Source organism: Oncorhynchus nerka, linkage group LG22 (genome assembly GCF_034236695.1).
Source record: "Oncorhynchus nerka isolate Pitt River linkage group LG22, Oner_Uvic_2.0, whole genome shotgun sequence".
Lineage (NCBI taxonomy): Eukaryota > Metazoa > Chordata > Actinopteri > Salmoniformes > Salmonidae > Oncorhynchus > Oncorhynchus nerka.
In genome coordinates, this window is record NC_088417.1 from 43,127,212 (window position 1) to 43,147,933 (window position 20,722).

A 20,722-nucleotide genomic window follows, 5' to 3' on the forward strand; every position below is an offset into this window, starting at 1 on the left:
TTGCCACATTTCAGGCTTCAAACATAAAGATATAAAACTATATATTTTTGTGAAGAATCAACAACAATTGGGACACAATCATGAAGTGGAACGACATTTATTGGATATTTCAAACTTTTTTAACAAATCAAAAACGGAAAAATTGGGCGTGCAAAATTATTCAGCCCCCTTAAGTTAATACTTTGTAGCACCACCTTTTGCTGCGATTACAGCTGTAAGTCGCTTGGGGGATGTCTCTATCAGTTTTGCACATCGAGAGACTGACATTTTTTCCCATTCCTCCTTGCAAAACAGCTCGAGCTCAGTCAAAAATAAACATATCCAGGTGTTAGAATGGCCAAGTCAAAGTCTAGACCTGAATCCAATCGAGAATCTGTGGAAAGAACTGAAAACTGCTGTTCACAAATGCTCTCCATCCAACCTCACTGAGCTCGAGCTGGGTCTACAGTCAATCATGGATTACAAAAAGAAAACCAGCCTCATCGCGGACACTGACGTCTTGCTCTCAAACAAATTAAACAACTTCTTTGCTCGCTTTGAGAACAATACAGTGCCACTGACACTGCCCGCTACCAAAACATGCAGGCTCTCCTTTACCACTGCCAACGTGAGTAAAACATTTAAACGCGTTAACCCCCGCAAGGCTGCCGGCCCAGATGGCATCCCTAGCCGTGTCCTCAGAGCATGTGCAGACCAGCTGGCTGGTGTGTTTACGAACATATTCAATCAATCCCTGTCCCAGTCTGCTGTTCCCACATGCTTCAAGAGGGCCACCATTGTTCCTGTTCACAAGAAAGCTAAGGTAACTGAGCGAAATTACTTCCATCATCATGCTTTGAGAGACTAGTCAAGGATCATATCACCTCCACCTTACCTGACACTCTAGACCCACTCCAATTTGCTTACCGCCCCAATAGGTCCACAGACTACGCAATCGCAATCACACTGCACACTGCCCTAATGCATCTGGACAAGAGAAATACCTATCTAAGAATGCTGTTCATCGATTACAGTTCAGCATTTAACATCATAGTACCCTCCAAACTCATCATTAAGCTCGAGGCCCTGTGTCTGAACCCCGCCCTGTGCAACTGGGTCTTGTACTTCCTGACGGGCCTCCCCCAGGTGGTGAAGGTAGGAAACAACACCTCCACCCCGCTGATCCTCAACACTGGGGCCCCACAAGGGTGCGTTCTGAGCCCTCTCCTGTACTCCCTGTTCACCCATGACTGCGTGGCCATGCACGCCTAACAACTCAATCATCAAGTTTGCAGACAACACTACAGTGGTAGGCTTGATTACCATCAATGACGAGTGGGAGGAGGTGAGGGCCCTCGGAGTGTGGTGTCAGGAAAATAACCTCACACTCAACGTCAACAAATCAAAGGAGATGATCGTGGACTTCGGGAAACAGCAGAGGTGGCACCCCCCTATCCACATTAATGGGACAGCAGTGGAGAAGGTGGAAAGTTTTAAGTTCCTCGGCGTACACATCACGGACATACTGAAATGGTCCACCCACACAGACAGTGTGGTGAAGAAGCAACCTCAGGAGGTGGAAGAAATTTGTCTTGTCACTCGAAAACACTCACAAACCTTTACAGGTGCACAATTGAGAGCATCCTGTCGGGCTATATCACCACCTGGTACGGCAACTGCTCCGCCCACAACAATAAGGCAAACTACCTGCCCTCCAGGACACCTACATCACCCGATGTCACAGGAAGGCCAAAAAGGACAACAACCACCCGAGCCACTGCCTGTCCACCCCGCTGTTATCCAGAAGGGGAGGTCAGTACAGGTGATCAAAGCGGGGACCGAGAGACTGAAAAACAGCTTCTATCTCACGGCCATCAGACTGTTAAACAGCCATCACTAACATTGAGTGGCTGCTGCCAACATACTGACTCAAATCTCTAGCCACTTTAATAATAAAAAATTGGATGTAATAAATGTATCACTAGTCACTTTAAACAATGCCACTTTATATAATGTTCACATACCCTACATTACTCATCTCATATGGGCTCCCGAGTGGTGCAGTGGTCCCTTAGGGCGGCGCACAATTGGCCCAGCGTCTGGGTTTGGCCAGTGTAGGCCGTCATTGAAAATAAGAATTTGTTCCTACTGACTTGCCTAGTTAAATAAAGGTTACACAAATGTGTATACTGTACTCTATGCCATCGCTCATCCATATATTTATATGTACATATTCTTATTAATTCCTTTACACTTGTGTGTATAAGGTAGTTGTGAAATTGTTAGATTACTTGTTAGATATTAATGCACGGTCGGAACAAGAAGCACAAGCATTTCGTTACACTCGTGTTAACATCTCCTAACCATCTGTATGTGACCAAAAACATTTGATTTGATACTTTCCGAATGCACTGTATGTATATATAACTAGGAATAAAGGGACAGATCGTAAACAGTAGCAGCAGTGTATGTGATGAATCAAAAAAGTTAGTGCAAAAAGGGTCAATGCAGATAGTTCGAGTAGCTATTTGGTTAACTCTTTAGCTAACTCTTTAGCAGTCTTATGGCTTGGGGGTAGACTCTGTTCAGGGTCCTTTTGGTTCCAGACTTGCTGCATTGGTACCGCTTGCTGTGCGACAGCAGAGACAACAGTCTATGACTTGGGTGGCTGGAGTCTTTGCCAATTTTAGAGCCTTCCTGCGACACCGCCTGGTATAGAGGTTCTGGATGGCAAGGAGCCCAGCCCCAGTGATGTACTGGGCCGTACGAACTACCCTCTGTAGCGCATTGCGGTCAGATGCCAAGCAGTTGCCATACCAAGCGGTGATGCAGCCAATCAAGATGCTCTCAATGGTGCAGCTGTAGAAGGGGGAAGAGGCATTGTTATGCTCCCTCACAAATGTGTTGGTGTGTTTGGACCATGATAGATCCTTTGATGTGAACATTAGAAGCTCTCGACCTGCTCCACTATAGCCCCGTCGATGTGAACAGGGGTGTGCTCAGCTCTTCGTTTCCTGTAGTCCATGATCAGCACTTCTGTCTTACTGACGTTGAGGGAGAGGTTGTTGTCCACCACACTGCCAGGTCTCTGACCTCCTCCCTGTAGGCTGTCTCATCGTCGTTGTTGAGCAGGCCGACCACCGTTGTGTCGTTGGCAAACTTAATGATGGTGGTGGAGTCGTGTGTGGCCACACAGTCATTGATGAACAGGGAGTACAGAAGGGATTAAGCACGCACCCCATTTAAAAGGAATTTGAAGTAGTGAACAGGATACAGAACTGCAATTCAAATTTAAATTAAAGGATATAGTGTTCTGCGGGGCGGCACAAATGTTCTGTGGAGTGACAGGTAGCCTAGTGGTTAGCGCTTTGGACTAGTAACCAAAAGGTTGCAAGATCAAATCCCTGAGGTGACAAGGTAAACATCTGTTGTTCTGCTCTTGAACAAGGCAGTTAACCCACTGTTCCTAGGCTGTCATTGAAAATAAGAATTTGTTCTTAACTGACTTGCCTAGGTAAGTAAATAAAAAACATGGAATTCAAATGTCTATATTATATGTAGTTTGTACATCAAACATGTTGTTATAAAAAATTCAGTTGGTTTGCCATTGAGCAAGGCACTTAACCCTAATTGCCCAGGGTTGCCGTCAATAATGGCTGAACCCTGGCTGTGGTCCACTCTCCGAGGGTGTCTCAGGGATAGTTGACATATGCAAAAAAACAAAAAACATTTCACACCTCACACTGGTACAGGTTACCCACTTGTACGCACTTCCCGTTGCAAGGTGGCTACACATTGCATGTAACAAACAGTTAAATTGTTTTGGCGGGGGTATCTGTACTTTACTTTACTATTTATATTTTTGACAACTTTTACTTTTACTTCACTACATTCCTCAAGAAAAGCATATACTTTCTACTCCATACATTTTCCCCGCCACCCAAAAGTACTTGTTACATTTTGAATGCTTAGCAGGACAGGAAAATGTTCCAATTCATACACTCAAGAGAACATCCCTGTTCATCCTTACTGCCTCTTATCTGGTGGACTCACTAAACACAAATGCTTGTTGGAGTGTGCACCTAGCTATCGTAAATATAAAAAAGAAGAACATTGTGCAATCTGGTTTGCTTAATATAAGGAATTATAATAGACTTATACTTTACTTTTGATATTTAAGTATATTTTAGCAATTTCATTTACTTTCGATACATAAGTATATTACAAACCAAATACTTTTCAACTTTTACTCAAATAAGTAGTATTTTATTGGTGTCACACGGAGCGGAACAGGTGAACCCAAGAACAGACTCAGTTGAGAAGACTAGGATGAGGTAACCAAGGTATTTATTGAAACACGGGGGGAAGATTGAGTGCAGGCCAGGTGAAGCTCAGGCGGGTTGTTGGAAACCAGGTGCGGAGGCTGAGGCTGGAGCGAGAGGTGTGGGGACAGGGTAAGCAGGTCCGTAGGGGAATCCAAGGGAGCGTAGATTGGGGAATCCAGGACAGAGTAGCAGCACTGATCAGAAGTCTGACTGGAGACAGGGACCAGAGTCAGATCACGCAGAACTGTAGCGGAGAGGAAAACAGCGTCAGGCAAGGGAAAACAGGCACAACAGGAACATACTAGAACCATGGACTGACTGGGCAGAGATTACGTTCTGGCAGTGTGGAAGTGGCAGGACTGAGTATTTGTACATGTCTTGATTATGGAACAGGTTGCAGCTGGTGGAGGATCTGCTCTCAACCCTGATTGGCTATTATTTAAACTGTTTTTATCAAATGGAGGCCGAATGCTCGTTGACTTCCCTTGCATTCAATGCTATGGGCGGTAACAATGTCATACTCTTTATAACCAGATTGCATCAAATAGATGGCCCACACATACAGAGACAGATGGGCACTGTTTCGCTCGCTTAGATGCTTTTTCCGGCGAGATACATCCAGCCTCTTGCGAATTGAAGGAACATTATGAAAATACAGATAGACAAAATATCAATTGTTTTTTGGGGAAACCTGGCTTTCCTTGGCATCCATGAGTACACGCCACTGTCTATCAGGCCTTTTGTAGAGAAATCAATGAAATATCCCTCCTTCCACCACATTACGCATTCCCTTTAGGCTAAACTCAGTAGGGGCTGATTCTAAGGACAGCATAATTAATTAATGCATGTACGTGTCAGGTCCCAGGAATACAAAATGTTTAAGGCCATTGAAAAGAACATCTTGGAAAATTGGCTTTTAAGAAGAAATACAAAAACCAAACTGTTTCCTCAAATCAACTCGAGAATTAATATTTTATTTGTTCTGTCTGTTATCTCGCTATGGAATACAACTGTTGATATTAAACTTTATATTAGCATCTTGCTGGTGGACAACCTGACAGATTTGTTTTTAAAAACTTGCTTTGATAATATATTTTGGTTAAAGAACAAATTGTACTTGACAAAACTCTTTGACAACTGGTGCTCCTATGAATCTACCACCGCAGGCAAAAGTGAAGATGTGTTCTGCAGATCTGAATGGATGAATCTATTACTGGAGATGAACATGGTTGGTTTGTGGAGAAAAACAAAAGGGTTAGGCTCAAAAGAGCCTGTTCCAATGTACACATGATCCTGAGGTAGCCTGCTCAGACCTATGACGCTCATTAGCCTTACTATTACATTTACCTCTGTCTGGAGATCAGACACAAGGTTTCAGAGAAACCAATGTCGCTGCTTTGTCCCTGACTACTCACATTTAGACTGAAATTGCCTGCCGAGTATAAACCATTGAAATATTGATCTGCTGATTTGGTTGAGCCAATCTTGTGCAGCAGTTCTGTGGAAAGTTTGCCTTTTGTTTGGTTTAGGTATGTCCTCTTGTTTCCCTGCTTCAACAGTACATCATAAGGAGACCATCTGACTTTGTAAGTTTACAGAAATATAATACACTGAACAAAAATATAAACGCAACATGTAAGGTGTTGGTCCCATGTTTCATGAGCTGAAAAAAAATCCAAGAAATGTTCCATACGCACAAAAAGCTTATTTCTCTAAAAGGTTGTGCACAAATTTGTTTACCTCCCTGTTAGTGAACGTTTCTCATTTGCCAAGATAATGCATCCACCTGACAGGTGTGGCATATCAAGAAGCTGATTAAACAGCATGATCATTACACAGATGCACCTTGTGCTGGAGAAAAAAGGCCACTTTAAAATGTACAGTTTTGTCACATAACACAATGCCACAGATGCTCAAGTTTTGAGGGAGTGTGCAATTGGCATGCTGATTGCAGGAATGTCCACCAGGGCTGTTGCCAGGGAATGTAATGTTAATTTCTATGCCATAAGCTGCCTCCAATGTCGTTTTAGAGAATTTGTCAGTACGTCCAATCGGACTCACAACTGCAGACCACGTGTAACCATGCTAGCCCAGGACCTCCACATCCAGCTTCTTCACCTGTGGGATCGTCTGAGTGGGGGTAGGGAGGGAGCTGAGGATAATTTTTGTTCTATAATAAAGCCCTTTTGTGAGGAAAAACTAATTCTGATTGATTGACTGAATTCATTAGAATTTTAAAAAATCTTTTAAAAAATGTATTTGTCACATAAGGTCTACACAACAGGTCTACACAACCTTACAGTGAAATGCTTACTTACAAGCACTTAACCAACAATACAGTTCGAGAAATAGAGTTAAGAAAATAATTCACTAAATAAACTAAAGTAAAGAATAAAATAAAAAGAAACACAATAAAATAACAATACCGAGGCTGTATACAGGTGTACCGGTACCGAGTCAATGTGCAGGGGTACAGGTTAGTTTACAGTACTGTAGCATATTACATTTAAAGGGCAATTTTTAAATGTTTCTTGAATTTCTTTGCTATTGGATGAATTGGTTGTTACAACAAAGGAATTGAGAAGATATCATTATGTTGTGTTTTGCTGATTAAACCAATGTTCTCATGGTATTGTATTTTGGATCAATGGCTGTGGGGTGAAAGATGTCTCCAAACTAAATGAATGCACAATTAAAGGTTTTGAATATAAGACTTGCTGCATTACAAGTGTTATATGATTCAATACTTTTACACCACAGCACACTAGTTATTTGAATTATTGCTTTCCTTTAACACTATAAAACACAGCAAGCTACTAGAAAAGTGGTTTACTAGGTTTACGGTATAGCACATTTTCAAACAAAAAACAGCATTACCCTTTTTTCAGAATGGAAGTGTTATAAATTGCACAGTAGATCAGTCCTGCTTTTGGCCTCAGAGCAATATTGCCCTTAGAGAATAAGACTAATTGGAAGAGGAAGTTGGTGGAAGTCTTCCTCCTCATCAAGTATGAGGATACAGCGCCCCCTCTAATCCCTCATCAACATGTGGCCATAACCTCAAATCACACAGCCACCTCCTAATTCACATATTTTACTCTACTTGACTGAACCAACAGTATATAAGGCTATTAGTTACAGAATCCATCAATACGATAGATGTATGGTAGTACTAATTGTACACTACCAGGAAGGATATCAGCGGTCCATTTTACTGGCATGATAAGTGGAATTATCAGAAGAAAAGTCACAAGTACGCAACTCTGTAATAAAATGAAAAAAACAAGGAGAACAAACAGAATCGTCTTGGACAAATGATTGAATTAGCCAATGAGATAGAGAGCGAGAGAGAGAGATGGGAAGAGACAAAAATAAGAGCGAAAAGGCTAGGCCTTGTATGTAATCAGATTAGTGAACTTCTTATGGGTCAAATGACGCTGAGAAAGTAGTTTTGTAACCGGACTGTCAACAAATAAAATAAAGCTTGTGTAGTAATGTGTACTTCTGACGGTTACAACCTCTACGATGGAAGTGTGAAACATTGTTATGGTATTAAACACACTGTTCCTCTGTCCAGATCAAACTCTGACACATCATCTGCTCCTTTGGTCTTCTTCATTAGGTTACACTGCTAATACAGATCAATTTCAAGATAATCTAGTCAAGTTCTGTGTGGTACTTCAATATTGTGTGTTGTTGAGTGAGAAAGCGTGTCCGCATGCGTGTTTTGTGCGTGCTTGTTGTAATGTGCGTGCCTGTGTACTGTATTGTGTGTATGATGTGCGTGTACTTAGGTGTGTAATTGTGATTCATCTTCATGAACGTCATTGTTTACTGCCCGTCTCTACGTGATGGCCACTCAGGAAGTGACCTTCGTTCGAGCCCCATAGCCGCTGACTCAGGGTTTCTGTGATGCTTACTGCTGAACCAAGATAAAAGCGAAAAGTGAAGGGAATGACAAGAGCAGATCAGGGAGATATCTACTGGGTCTGCTCCAGGGCTTTGTCCCTTTAATCCTCTCTTCTGCAGTGTCATCCTCAACACAATGACATAACCACATCATTAAGTCCACACTGCCTTTATCTCGACCTCACCGTTTTTCAAAGAGTTGAAAAAGACAGGGGTGCATCAGAGTTCTCCCTCACTAACTTTTAATTCAATAAATGGGGTGCATCAGTGGCTTCGCTAAAAGAGGTTCTCGGTCTCAGTAGTCTCACTGCAATTGAAGAATGAGTACACCTGACTCGTGCTCACACAGCATGTGCAGTGTGCAACCACTGCAGTGCTCCCTAAACATCCCCCTTCTAGACCATGTTTCCCCTGTGAAGAGAGCGTCTCGTCTCACAGTCTGACAAAGAGCAATGGTCAAGAGAAATCATTCCGTTCAATGTTTCTGGTTAATGGTCACAATAGGTTGGAAGTCCCCTCTTTTCCTGCAACAAAATTGAGTGGCTCAAGAGATCAAGGATAATAGTCTTTCGCACCAGACTCATAGGCTCTCTTTTCTCAGCAGCACTGCTGTTGACAGCAACTACCTCTACACCAACACAAACATGACCTCCCGTTTGGTGCCCTTGCTATTCAGTGCCCCCAAAGAACCTGTAGACCAGGGGTAGGTAACTAGATTCAGCTGCTAGATGATTTTTGTCTAAGTGGATGGTCGGGGGGGCCGTAACATAATATAATAATTTGTACACTGCAAATTGAGACATGATCTCGTCTCTTTTATTATTTGTGAGAATACTTAGCAACAGATTCTTTTTTTTAACCAAAAACTGCTTCGGACTGTAGGGTCGCTAACCCTAAAATAATTGCTTGGCATACAATGGCCTATACAATTTCACTGTACATAATAGAGGGAGGAAGTTCACATGGCAGCCCCAATGTGAAATGACATACAGTGGTTGGCGTAAAATACACCTGGGCAGCAGACATTTACACAGCATCATGCTGCACACAGAGTGTTCTACACAGAACCATTCTGTACACAGTGTGTTCTACACAGTTCTACACAGCATCATTCTGGAGGCAGTGTGTTCTACACAGCACCATTCTGTACACAGTAGCTGTGTTTGAATACCCATACTAACATACTGTATAGTACATACTACATACTATTAGTTCATTTTAGTATAATGTAAACGAACGGTCTCCTTTCAGTTGAGAGTACTAGCACTTCGCCTGTCTACCGGAAGTTGATGCTGTTGCTATGCAACTTCTTGCTAGCTTGTTAGCATAGCTAACAAGTTACTAGCTTGACATCTTACAACTTCATTAACAATGTCTATTGAGAACGTACAAAGACTATACCACTTAGCTAAGCCAAGAATGACTTGAATAATCAAGTCAATAAACATTGGGTAGTTAGTTAGATAGCATATAGTTAATATACTGGCGAGTTCAATATATTAATAGCCAACCAACGTTAGGACGGTAGCCAGCTAACATAACGGCGGTACATACAAGCAACTGCTGTAATGATATGCTATGCGGTGCATAAGGCTAGCGAAGCTAACAAATTGTCAGACAGCATAACGTGTAACTTAATTTATTTGAAAAGTCAATACTTTATTACATTGCTTAACATTTTTTTCAACATTTGTCATAATTAGTTGAAGCAAATTAATTTGTATCTGCTCTCGTTGGACTTTGGCTGCATATTTTCCATCATTTATTTCAAATCTGAAAATGTTGTTAAGCCACAGTCATTTTCTGAAGAATTTCATTATAGGCCCCAAAAGCACGGATATATTGTCCACTGCTTGTATACTTAGTATTTGGGCAAATGTAGTAGGACATAAGGCAACTTTTGGCATACTAACTATATCCATACTATGACTAATAATCATAGTACATACTCAATTTACATTAAAAATAGTATGGTTAGTGGGTTAGCATGAGTATTCGAACACAGCTAGTGTGTTCTACACAGCACCATGCTGTACAGTGTCATGGTTCTACCTGTCACCAGAGGATGGCACACACCGTCCTAGAGACATTAACAACACTCAGGTGTGTCCTATTTACTCATTATGATTTCCCTGTTGAAAGAGGTGTGTTTTCTGTTGTCCTTTGCTGAAGCTTGAATTGTTTACCGTATGCGGTTGTTTCCTGAGTGAGTTTGAGACTTAGTGTTTGTGGGGTTTTTCTTCTTCTAGTGTACTGTGATCCTGCGGCTACTGTTTATCAGTGAAGTATTATGTTTATCCTTAACCCTGATTCCTTGTCTGGTCTTTAATCTGCACCTGGGTCCAACCTCACCACGTCACACACAGTGTGGTCTACACTGTGCACATCGTGAAACTATGAGACATGAGATGAATAAGGCACTAGAGGGACATTTACTGTTTGCAACTGATTGTAACTCTCTCAATTCCAGTGCAGTTAGACACAAACTTTCATGACTCATCTGAAACCCCCTCTTAAATTCTTTCTCAGAACAGGGACCAGGTCCTACTGCTTTTCAGTGACTAGGAAAACAGTTGTTCCGTAACAACAGATCTATTCATAGCTAATATACTGAGTCGCTCAGTCTTAATTTGGAATGTGGAACAGCATGCGTACCGAAGGTGTAGCGCTAGAGCATTCAGCAAGGCAAGCAACCCATGTAAAAAACCCTTCTCTAGGTCTGCTCTCTTATTTAAATCATCAAATGGAATGTCTGGACATACCGGAAAAAGTAGATCAGCCACATTAGAAAATGGCCATGAAGAGTGTCTCAACTATCTGTGGGATATGTCACACACACTATCTTCAGAGAAGATCACTCAGATGAAAAGCACAAGCCAAACATTTATACCTGACATTTCTTTATATCCTATTCCCACTCCTCCGTGTGTGATCAAATTACAACTCTGCCGTCAAGTGGGAGATTTTGTTCCTGGATAAGTGTCTAAACAAACTGCAGGTTAAAGATATATAAACCACAGAGTTATCTTGGGAAATCATCCTTTCACAACGACACTATGAAAGACAGTTATTATGGCGTTGCCAAGTTATACTTGTAGGGATGGAGATAAACAAAGAAAATGTAGTAAATCAGCCATTCCAAGATCCCTCTAATACACATTGTTTCACAGTCATGTTGATTTGTGAAGCATTGGCCTGTTGCCGTGGATATAAAAGACAGTCTCACTACTCCCCCTGGTGGGTGAATGCTGAAATCCCTGGCAATGTTTGTGGGCGATGGTAGAGAAGTGCTGTGGTATTCGAGGTTGATTGGCACACACAGTCTGTTTAAAGCCATCTGTGATACATTCAGTTAAAAAAAGGAAGCGGTGCCAGACTGTGAGACAAAACTGATTGTCTGTCTTGTTTCGATGAACACAACGACAATGCGGTCTACACTTCATACCCTTCTCACAGTCTCTCTGTTGGCATGTAAGTCCTGCCTGTCTTAATCTCTGTAAACCATGAACCTCAGTCAGGTAAAACTAATCAATCCAAAAAAACTTTAAGGAAATGTCTAACGCACTCTTCTGTTTGTCCGAGACTGGCGCACTATTGAGGTCCCACTAACATGTCCGCGATTGTGTTTCTGTTGCCTGCAGTGTGTGATGGCGTCATGGAGACAGTGGTTGGTGTTGCAGGTAGGACGGTATCTCTGACCTGCAGGTATGACACCGCTACCCTGGGTCTGACAGAGGTGTGCTGGGGGAGAGGAGCACAGCCGTCTCTCTTCGGCTGTGAGAACACAGTCATTGCTACTAATGGAGTAGAGGTAACCTACAGGAGGTCCTACAGACACAGGTTACCAGGGAAGCTTCAGAGTGGAGATGTCTCTCTCATTATCTACAACGTCGGAGAGGGAGACTCTGGGTTCTACCACTGCCGTGTGGCGCTATCAGGACTGTTCAACGACCTGACGCACACCGTTCATTTAATTGTTCGACAAGGTGAGAATATACAACTGTTATCATGAATACAAAGGTTAAGGCTGGGAATTATCAGGGACCTCACAATGATACACTACATGGCCATGGGTATGTGGACAACTGTTCGTCGAACATCTCATTCCTAAATCATGGGCATTAATATGGAGCTGGTCCCCACTTTGCTGCTATAACAGCCACTACTCTTCTTGGGAAGGCTTTCCACTAGATGTTGGAACATTGCTGCGGGGACTTGCTTCCATTCAGCCATAAGAGCATTAGTGAGGTTGGGCACAGATGTTGGGCAATTAGACCTGGCTCAGAGTTGGCGTTCCAATTAATTCCAAAGGTATTCGATGGGGTTGAGGTCAGGGCTCTGTGCAGGTCAGTCAAGTTCTTCCACAATTTGACAAACCATTTCTGTATGGACCTCTCTTTGTGCCCGGGGGCATTGCCATGCTGAAACAAGAAACGGCCTTCCCCAAACTGTTGCCTCAAAGGTGGAAGCACCGAATTGTCTAAAATGTCATTGTATACTGTATCATTCAGATTTCCCTTCACTGGAACTAAGGGCCCTAACAGAAACCATAAAAAACAGCCCCAGACCATTATTCCTCCTCCACCAAACTTTACAGTTGGCACTATGCATTCAGGCAGGTTGCGTTCTCCTGGCATCCACCAAACCCAGATCGTCCGTCGGGCTGCCAGATGGTGAAGCGTGACTTATCACTCCAGAAAACACGTTTCCACTGCTCCAAAGTCCAATGGAATCAAGCTTTACACCACTCCAGCCGACACTTGACATTGCGCATGGTGATCTTAGGCTTGTGTGTGGCTGCTCGGCCATGGAAACCCAATTCATTAAGCTCCCGACTAACAACTATTGTGCTGATGTTGCTTCCAGTTTGGAACTCGGGTGGTGAGTGATGCAAACGAGGACAGACAATTCAGCACTCAGCAGTGCCATTTGGGGAGGTTGTGCGGCCTACCACTTTGCGGCTGAGTCGTTGTTGCTCCTAGACGCTTCCATTCAAAATAACAGCACTCTAGCAGGGTATTAATTTGACAAACTGACTTGTCGGAAAGGTGGCGTCCTATGACAGTGCCACGATGAAAGTCACGGAGCTCTTAATTACGGGCCATTCTATTGCCAATGTTTGTCCATGGAGATTGCATGGTTGTGTGCTCGATTTTATACCCCTGTCAGCAATGAGTGTAGCTGAAGTAGCCGAATCCACTCATTTGAAGGGGTGTCCATATACTTTTGACCATGTAGTGTATTTAGGTGCCAATATGATATGAATTCAGATTCTCACGATTCTATATGTATAATGATTCGTTACTGTGATTTTATTGAGAGTTGATGTTCTAAACATATTGCTCAACACAGAGTGCATTTGGAAAGTATTCAGACCTCTTGATTTTTTCCACATTTTGTTACGTTACAGCCTTATTCTAAAATGGATTAAATAGTTTTTTCCCCCTCATCAATCTACACACAATACCCCATAATGACAAAGCAGAATTTTTTTCAAATGTATTAAAAATAAAAAAGTATTCAGACCCTTTACTCAGTACTTTGTTGAAGCACCTTTGGCAGCGCTTACAGCCTCGATTCTTCTTGGATATGACGCTACAAGCGTGGCACACCTGTATTTGGTGAGTTGCTCCCATTTTTCTCTGCAGATCTTCTCAAGCTCTGTCAGGTTGGATGGGAAGCGTCGCTGCAGAATTATTATCCGGTCTCTCCAGTGATGATCGATCGGGTTCAAGTCCGGGCTCGAGCTGGGCCACTCAAGGACATTCAGAGACTTGTACCGAAGCCACTCCTGCTTTGTCCTGGCTGTGTGCTTAGGGTCGTTGTCCTGTTGGAAGTTGAACCTTCGCCTCAGTCTGACGTCCAGAGCGCTCTGTAGCAGGTTTTCATCAAGGATCTCTCTGTGCTTTGGTCTGTTAATCTTTCCCTCGATCCTGACTAGTCTCCCAGTTCCTGCCACTGAAAAACATTCCCACAGCATGATGCTGCCACCACGATGCTTCACAGTAAGCATGATGCAAAGTTTCCTCTAGATGTGCCGCTCAGCATTCAAGCCAAAGAGTTCAATCTTGGTTTCATCAGACCAGAGAATCTTGCAAGTTCTTTGAAGAGTATTGGTGGTTCCAAACTTCTTCCATTTAAGGCTGTGTAAGAGCTATTTGACCAAGAAGGAGAGTGATGGAGTGCTGCATCAGATGACCTGGCCGCCACAATCACCCAACCTTTTGTTATATATAAAAAAAAAAAAGTATTTCACCTTTATTTAAACCAGGTATGCCAGTTGAGAACAAGTTATCATTTACAACTGCGACCTGGCCAAGATAAAGCAAAGCAGTGCGACAAAAACAACAACACATAGTTACACATAAACAAACATACAGTCAATAACACAATATAAAAATCTATGTACAGTGTGTGCAAATGTAGAAGAGTAGTGTGGTAAGACAATAAATAGGCCATAGAGGCGAAATAATTACAATTTAGCATTATCACTGGAGTGATAGATGTGCAGATGATGATGTGCAAGTAGAGATACTGGGGAGCAAAAGAGCAAGAAGATAAATAACAGTATGGGGATGAGGTAGTTCGGTGTGCTATTTACAGATGGGCTGTGTACAGGTACAGTGATCGGTAAGCTCCTCTGACAGCTGATGCTTACAGTTAGAGAGGGAGATGTAAGACTCCAGCTTCAGTGATTTTTGCAATTCGTTCCAGTCATTGGCAGTAGAGAACTGGAAGGAAAAGCGGCCAAAGTAAATGTTGGCTTTGGGGATGACCAGTGAATTATACCTGCTGGAGCTTGTGCTATTGGTGGGTGTTGCTATGGTGACCAGTGAGCTGAGATAAGGCGGGGCTTTACCTAGCAAAAATGTATAGATGACCTGGAGCCAGTGGGTTTGGCGACGAATATGTAGTGAGGGCCAGCCAACGAGAGCATACAGGTTGCAGTAGTGGGTAGTATATGGGGCTTTGGTGACAAAATGGATGGCACTGTGATAGACTACACCCAGTTTGCTTAGTAGAGTTTTGGATGCTATTTTGTAAATGACATTGCCGAAATCAAGGATCGGTAGAATAGTCAGCTTTACGATGGTATGTTTAACAGCATGAGGGAAGGAGGCTTTGTTGCAAAAAAGTCGCTCTGGATAAGAGCGTCTGCTAAATGACTTAAATGTAAATGTAAAATAGGAAGCTGATTCTAGATCTAATTTTGGATTGGAGATGCTTAATGTGAGTCTGGAAGGAGAGTTGACAATCTAACCAAACACCTAGGTATTTGTAGTTGTCCACATATTCTAAGTCAGAACCGTCCAGAGTAGTGATGCTAGTCGGGCGGGCGGGAGCGGGCAACAATCGGTTGAAGAGCATGCATTTAAAAAAAAGAAAATTGGTAAATATATACCATATACATCAATGTGATATGACTAAATAGTTAATCAGGGTGATTTTTCCACAAATAGATGGTAGCAAGATCTTATCTAGTTTTGCTAACTTTATATAAATATTATTGGAGTGATATAGTTTCTTTCTTTTGAGATTCGTATACCGAGTATGTCCACATCTCCGTCAGACCATTTAATTGATAAACGACATGGTAATGTAAAATTATAACTGGCTATACTTATTTCACCACTTACCATAATGAGACACAACTTTCAATTCTATTTATTAAAATATATGTTTGTAAATGTACCATCAAAAAGTAACATGATGATTGAGTGTCTATATACTGTAGCTGTACCATGATATTTGCATTGCTACTAAGTAAACCTCCAATTGGTCCCAACTATTCCACCCTCTAAAAGCCCTCCTCATCCCGAGTTGGGTTGTCATCCCAATGCCCGGCAGACAACCCCCGACCCCCCGTTTTCCATAGCCCTGAAGAGACTGGGATCCATGCTTCGAAAAGAGCACACAGTGCCATTTACAGAACAGCAGTAGATCAACTGCCAAATCTATTTCCAACACCCTTACCTCGATTTGTATTATATATAGCCATCAATATATATATATAAGAATCCAGTTTCTTATTTTACATAATTAGCTATTAATATTTGTAGTAATGTAGGCAATTTATGAAATGGATTTTACCTCACCAGTCTCGCCATTATCAAAATTACATTATCACAAGCAATTATTATATTAGCAAACAATTGTTGTTAATCATCCTCTATTGTCCCTAACATCTTCTACTCCTTTGTGGGATACACACATACACATACACACACTTATACACACTCAACCCTTTCCCCCCACACAACCATAGGCTCACATTCTCAACAGTTGCACCATCCCAGAGCCCAAATGCATTTACAGTTGCAGCCGTATGAGAAGATGATGGAGGTCAAATGTACACCTTTTCCCTGAAACACCCACAACACGGTCCCCCGTATTGACCATATTCCCAAGCATCTCCATGCAGTCAGACTTTTGATATTGTGCCTCTAGGGCCACAATAATATACCCCCTCTCTGAATGTCAGAGTGTGACCCCCCTCCCCATGGGTTACTGCAGCTAGTGTTGCCAGCACTGCCACTGCATGGGTGGGGGCACCCCACCGGAATCCCCACCGGCTAAGTACAAGGTCGTCCAGGTTCTCATTAGCAGCTATGAGAATGTCCTTGAATAGTATGCTCTCCCTTTAGGGGGCTTTGGCTTTGCAGGACCAACCCTGAAAGGCAGGCTCAGAATCTTGAGGGGGCAGTGCTGCTCTTGGTCTCTGACCACATTTTGGCTGCATACAGACCGCTTACAGCAGGCCCATAAAACAGTTAGGGACTTCTCCTTAGTATCTGGGTCATTCTGGTGGGTGTCCAGTGTATAGGGTTGTGGACCGTTCCATCAATATAGGATCATAAATTAATTAATGAAATATAATTTATTTGAAAAACGTTGTTCCCCATGATAGGACAATAAATAAGTATGTATAATTCATTATAAAACGTTTATCCAGCATCTGAACAACATTGAAAGCTCTCTCACACCCCTGCTCACAGCAGTACATTGGTTCTGGCATATGCAACCATTTCAGACACTGCTAGGACATCAGGGTTCGGGGAATGTACTAAAGCAGTGAATAAAACAAACTTAGGGAGGAGGCTTCTAATGTTAACATTTATGAAACCAAGGCAAGGCGTCCGAGCCTGTTGAAACCACCTCGGACGGTTATGTCGGCAGACCAGTCGTGATAGATCTGCGGGGCGCCGTGTCGGCAGTAAAGGGTCCAGGCCTTTTGTAGCCCAATAATTGACTGGTGGACCTCTTTGGCTAGTCGGGAGATGGGCCTAGCTCCAGGCTAGCTCCAGGCTAACTGGTTCTTGCTTTGGTGCAGAGATGTTAGCCAGGAGTAGCCACTCGGATAGTAGCTAGCTAACTGCGATTATACAGTGTAAAGGTTCAGAGCTTGCTGTAGGAATCCAGAGATGTGTTAGAGAAAAAGCAGTCCGATATGCTCTGGGTTGATATCGCGCTGTGCAGACTGGCAGGAATTGACCTGGTTGAGGCTGGCTGATGTCCGAGTTAACGGTGAGGACCGCTAGAAGTGGCTAACTGACTACTAGCTAGCAGCTAGTTAGCTGGCTAGCTTCTGATCAGGGTTCCGGTTCTAAAGTATAAAAATAGCAGCTCTGTACCACATTGGGTGAGGTGGGTTGCAGGAGAGTATATTTAGTTCGTAGAAGGAAAGTGAGATTAAAGTATATACATAAGAAATTAAAATATATACGAAGAAAACGATATAAACACGTTACAGGACGGGACAAGACAAATACACGTCTGACTGCTACGCCATCTTGGTGTAGACACACACGTCTGACTGCTACGCCATCTTGGTGTAGACACACACGTCTGACTGCTATGCCATCTCTTTTCCTCTGGTGATGTAAAAGTTAACCAATGCCCTGCAGCCCCCTTCGACCTCAACCCAATTGAGATGTTTGGGATGAGTTGGACTGCAGAGTGAAGGATAAGCAGCCAACAAGTGCTCAGCATATGTGGGAACTCTTTCAAGATAGTTGGAAAAGCATTCCAGGTGAAGCTGGTTGCCAGAATACCAAGAGTGTGCAAGGCAAAGGGTGGCTACTTTGAAGAATCTCAAATATAAAATATATTTTGATTTGTTTATCACTTTTTTGGTTACTACATTATTCCATATATGCTATTTCATAGTTTTGATGTCTTCACTATTATTCTGCAATGTAGAAATTAGTCAAAATAAAGAAAAACCTTTGAATGAGTAGGTGTGCCCAAACTTTTGACTGGTACTGTAACAACAATATACCGATATGTAGCTGTATTGATTTTCCTTCCCATCACAAATAGTGTGGCTTCATGAATGATTATTCTGTTGCAATAAGGGCCATCGCAACTACGCAAAATGTGCACTTTTTCCAGAAACAACAAGACTATAAAAACCATAGTTATAATTTTGAAACCATCTGTAATATCACCTTATTTAATGTGTTTTTAAATAGAAATCAATGTTGTTGTTTTCTACTCCTGTAGCACCTGTCGTACCAACTGTCATCCCAACTGTCGTACTAACTGTCATCCCAACAGTACCAGCCCAACTCCTGCCCATCACAGACACACCTGGGTCCTCTGTAATACCAGAAAATAACAAACAAGGTATGTTTTGTCTGTCACTGTCTTTAACGTAACCTCGTGTTTCTCCTTATAGTCTGAAGTTCCTTCAATGTGTTAGGCTATATGTTTGTAAACAAAATAATATCCAATAAAATCTATGCTTTCATTTCTAGCACCTTTTGTCACAACTGCCCCAGCAGTGTTGTGTTTTTAAACAGAAATATATGTTGTTTGTTTTTTTACTCCTTTAGCACCTCTCATCCCAACTGTCATCCCAACTATTGTCCCAACCGCGACAGAAGAACAACCACTGCCCATCACAGAAACATCTGGGTCCCCTTTCACACCAGAGAAGAGCAGAGAAGGTATCTGACATCAACACCAACACTGAATATGTTTGATAAACCTGTATTGCACATAAAGATAGATCAGAAAAAGTAATTGATACTACAGTTAGTCAAGGTTTGAGATGTCGGCATATTTTTTCTTACTAGGTGAGCAAGGTCCCGATATCCTTTATGACTGCACTACAGGCCCAATAATAGGTCTTGTCAAGGGAATTAAGGTACAGTGCTACTGGATATGAAGCAAATTATATCCAAAATGTCCCGAAGCTACATACAACCAGAATATTGTACATAAAAACCTAAATGCCTTATGAGCTATAATGTAGCAAAATGCTAATCTTATGCAAATACTTCAACATTTCTGTTTCAACTTTGTCTTCAATCACTGTGCCTGAAGCAAAACTATGACTGTAACCCACAGCAGAAAATGGCATCTCCATCTCTGGATAGCTACATAGGACACACTGTCCGAGTGGGAGCAATCGCCTTCATCCCTGGTCTGATCCTAGCAGTTCTTCTTCGTGAGTGGTGGAGCAGTCACAGCAATTACATTTCTTTCATCAATGATGACATGAATATAATACTTTTCTTGTTCTATCAGGGCATTAGCTTAATCAATGTGTTGCATCGGTCTGTTCTTGATCCTATTGTACCAATTATTTGTTCAGGGGCTAATCATGTTAGAGAAGAATTTAGCTGCTTAAACAGTTTGCCTCTCAAAGTGGATGTGAAAGTGGTGACTCCCGTTATTTCTGCATAGTGTGCATTAAAAGTCTGTCTGGCTCCTCCCCCCTGCATCTAGGTCTCAGACGGTCCAGAAATAGCCGAGTCAGAGGAGAACCTGCCAGTTCCCCCAGTGTCAGCAGCAGGAACCCTAGAGCGGAAATACCCCTCAGTCACCATGATACAGATGCCTGGATCTATGATGCTCCTACAGATGTGTAGACTCATCAAAATACATTATCATGTGTACTATTTCACTCAATAATTTATTAAGTATTGAGAGAACTAAAACAATTTAGCGTAGGCATACTCAGTTCTTCAGTTTTTCAACACGTTTTGACATTGCCAATGTAGGACCACTCATAAGAGGTTACTAACACTGAGTTGCACCCACCCCACCTACTATTATACCCTGTTTAAAGGCACTTACATTTTTTTGTCTTGCCCATTCACCCTCTGAATGACACACATACATAATCCATGTTTCAAGGCTTAAACATTTTCTTTCAACCTGTCTCCTCCCCTGCATATACACTGATTGAAGTGGACAAGTGCCATCAATTAGGGATTATTGCTTTCAGCTCGATTCATCTGGTCAGTCTATGTTATGGAAAGAGCAGGAATTGTTTATGTTTTGTATACTCTAGCTATGTTATCTAGCCATGTTTTTGTGTGATGAGGTGTAAATGAAAGGATAAATAAATACCACTCAAGACAAAGTTTGTTCCCTTGAGACTTGATTCTGCACTACATAACATTAAATGCAACCTTCAACAGAATTGACATGAACAAATGGTTTTGGTTTTAATATCTTTTCAATAAAGAACTCGATGAACCTTCCAAAAACCTGTGCAG

The 20,722-nt window shown here is 42.2% G+C and overlaps 1 protein-coding gene across 3 annotated transcripts; it reads left to right on the top strand.

Annotated features, from left to right (window-relative positions):
* The first annotated feature begins 11,467 nt into the window (after window positions 1–11,467).
* havcr2 (hepatitis A virus cellular receptor 2) lies at window positions 11,468–20,702 on the top strand. Of its 3 annotated transcripts, none has more exons than XM_029626987.2 (7): window positions 11,468–11,684; window positions 11,855–12,199; window positions 18,717–18,839; window positions 19,049–19,162; window positions 19,292–19,362; window positions 19,566–19,665; window positions 19,947–20,702. In XM_029626987.2, exons 1-7 carry the CDS (start codon window positions 11,624–11,626, stop codon window positions 20,087–20,089), a joined length of 957 nt encoding a protein of 318 aa, XP_029482847.2. In that variant the 5' UTR covers window positions 11,468–11,623; the 3' UTR covers window positions 20,090–20,702. The 3 variants fall into 3 exon arrangements, with proteins under 3 accessions (XP_029482847.2, XP_029482848.2, XP_029482849.2); XM_029626988.2 differs by having other exon boundaries at window positions 19,569–19,665; XM_029626989.2 differs by having other exon boundaries at window positions 18,771–18,839.
* The last annotated feature ends 20 nt before the right edge of the window (window positions 20,703–20,722 follow it).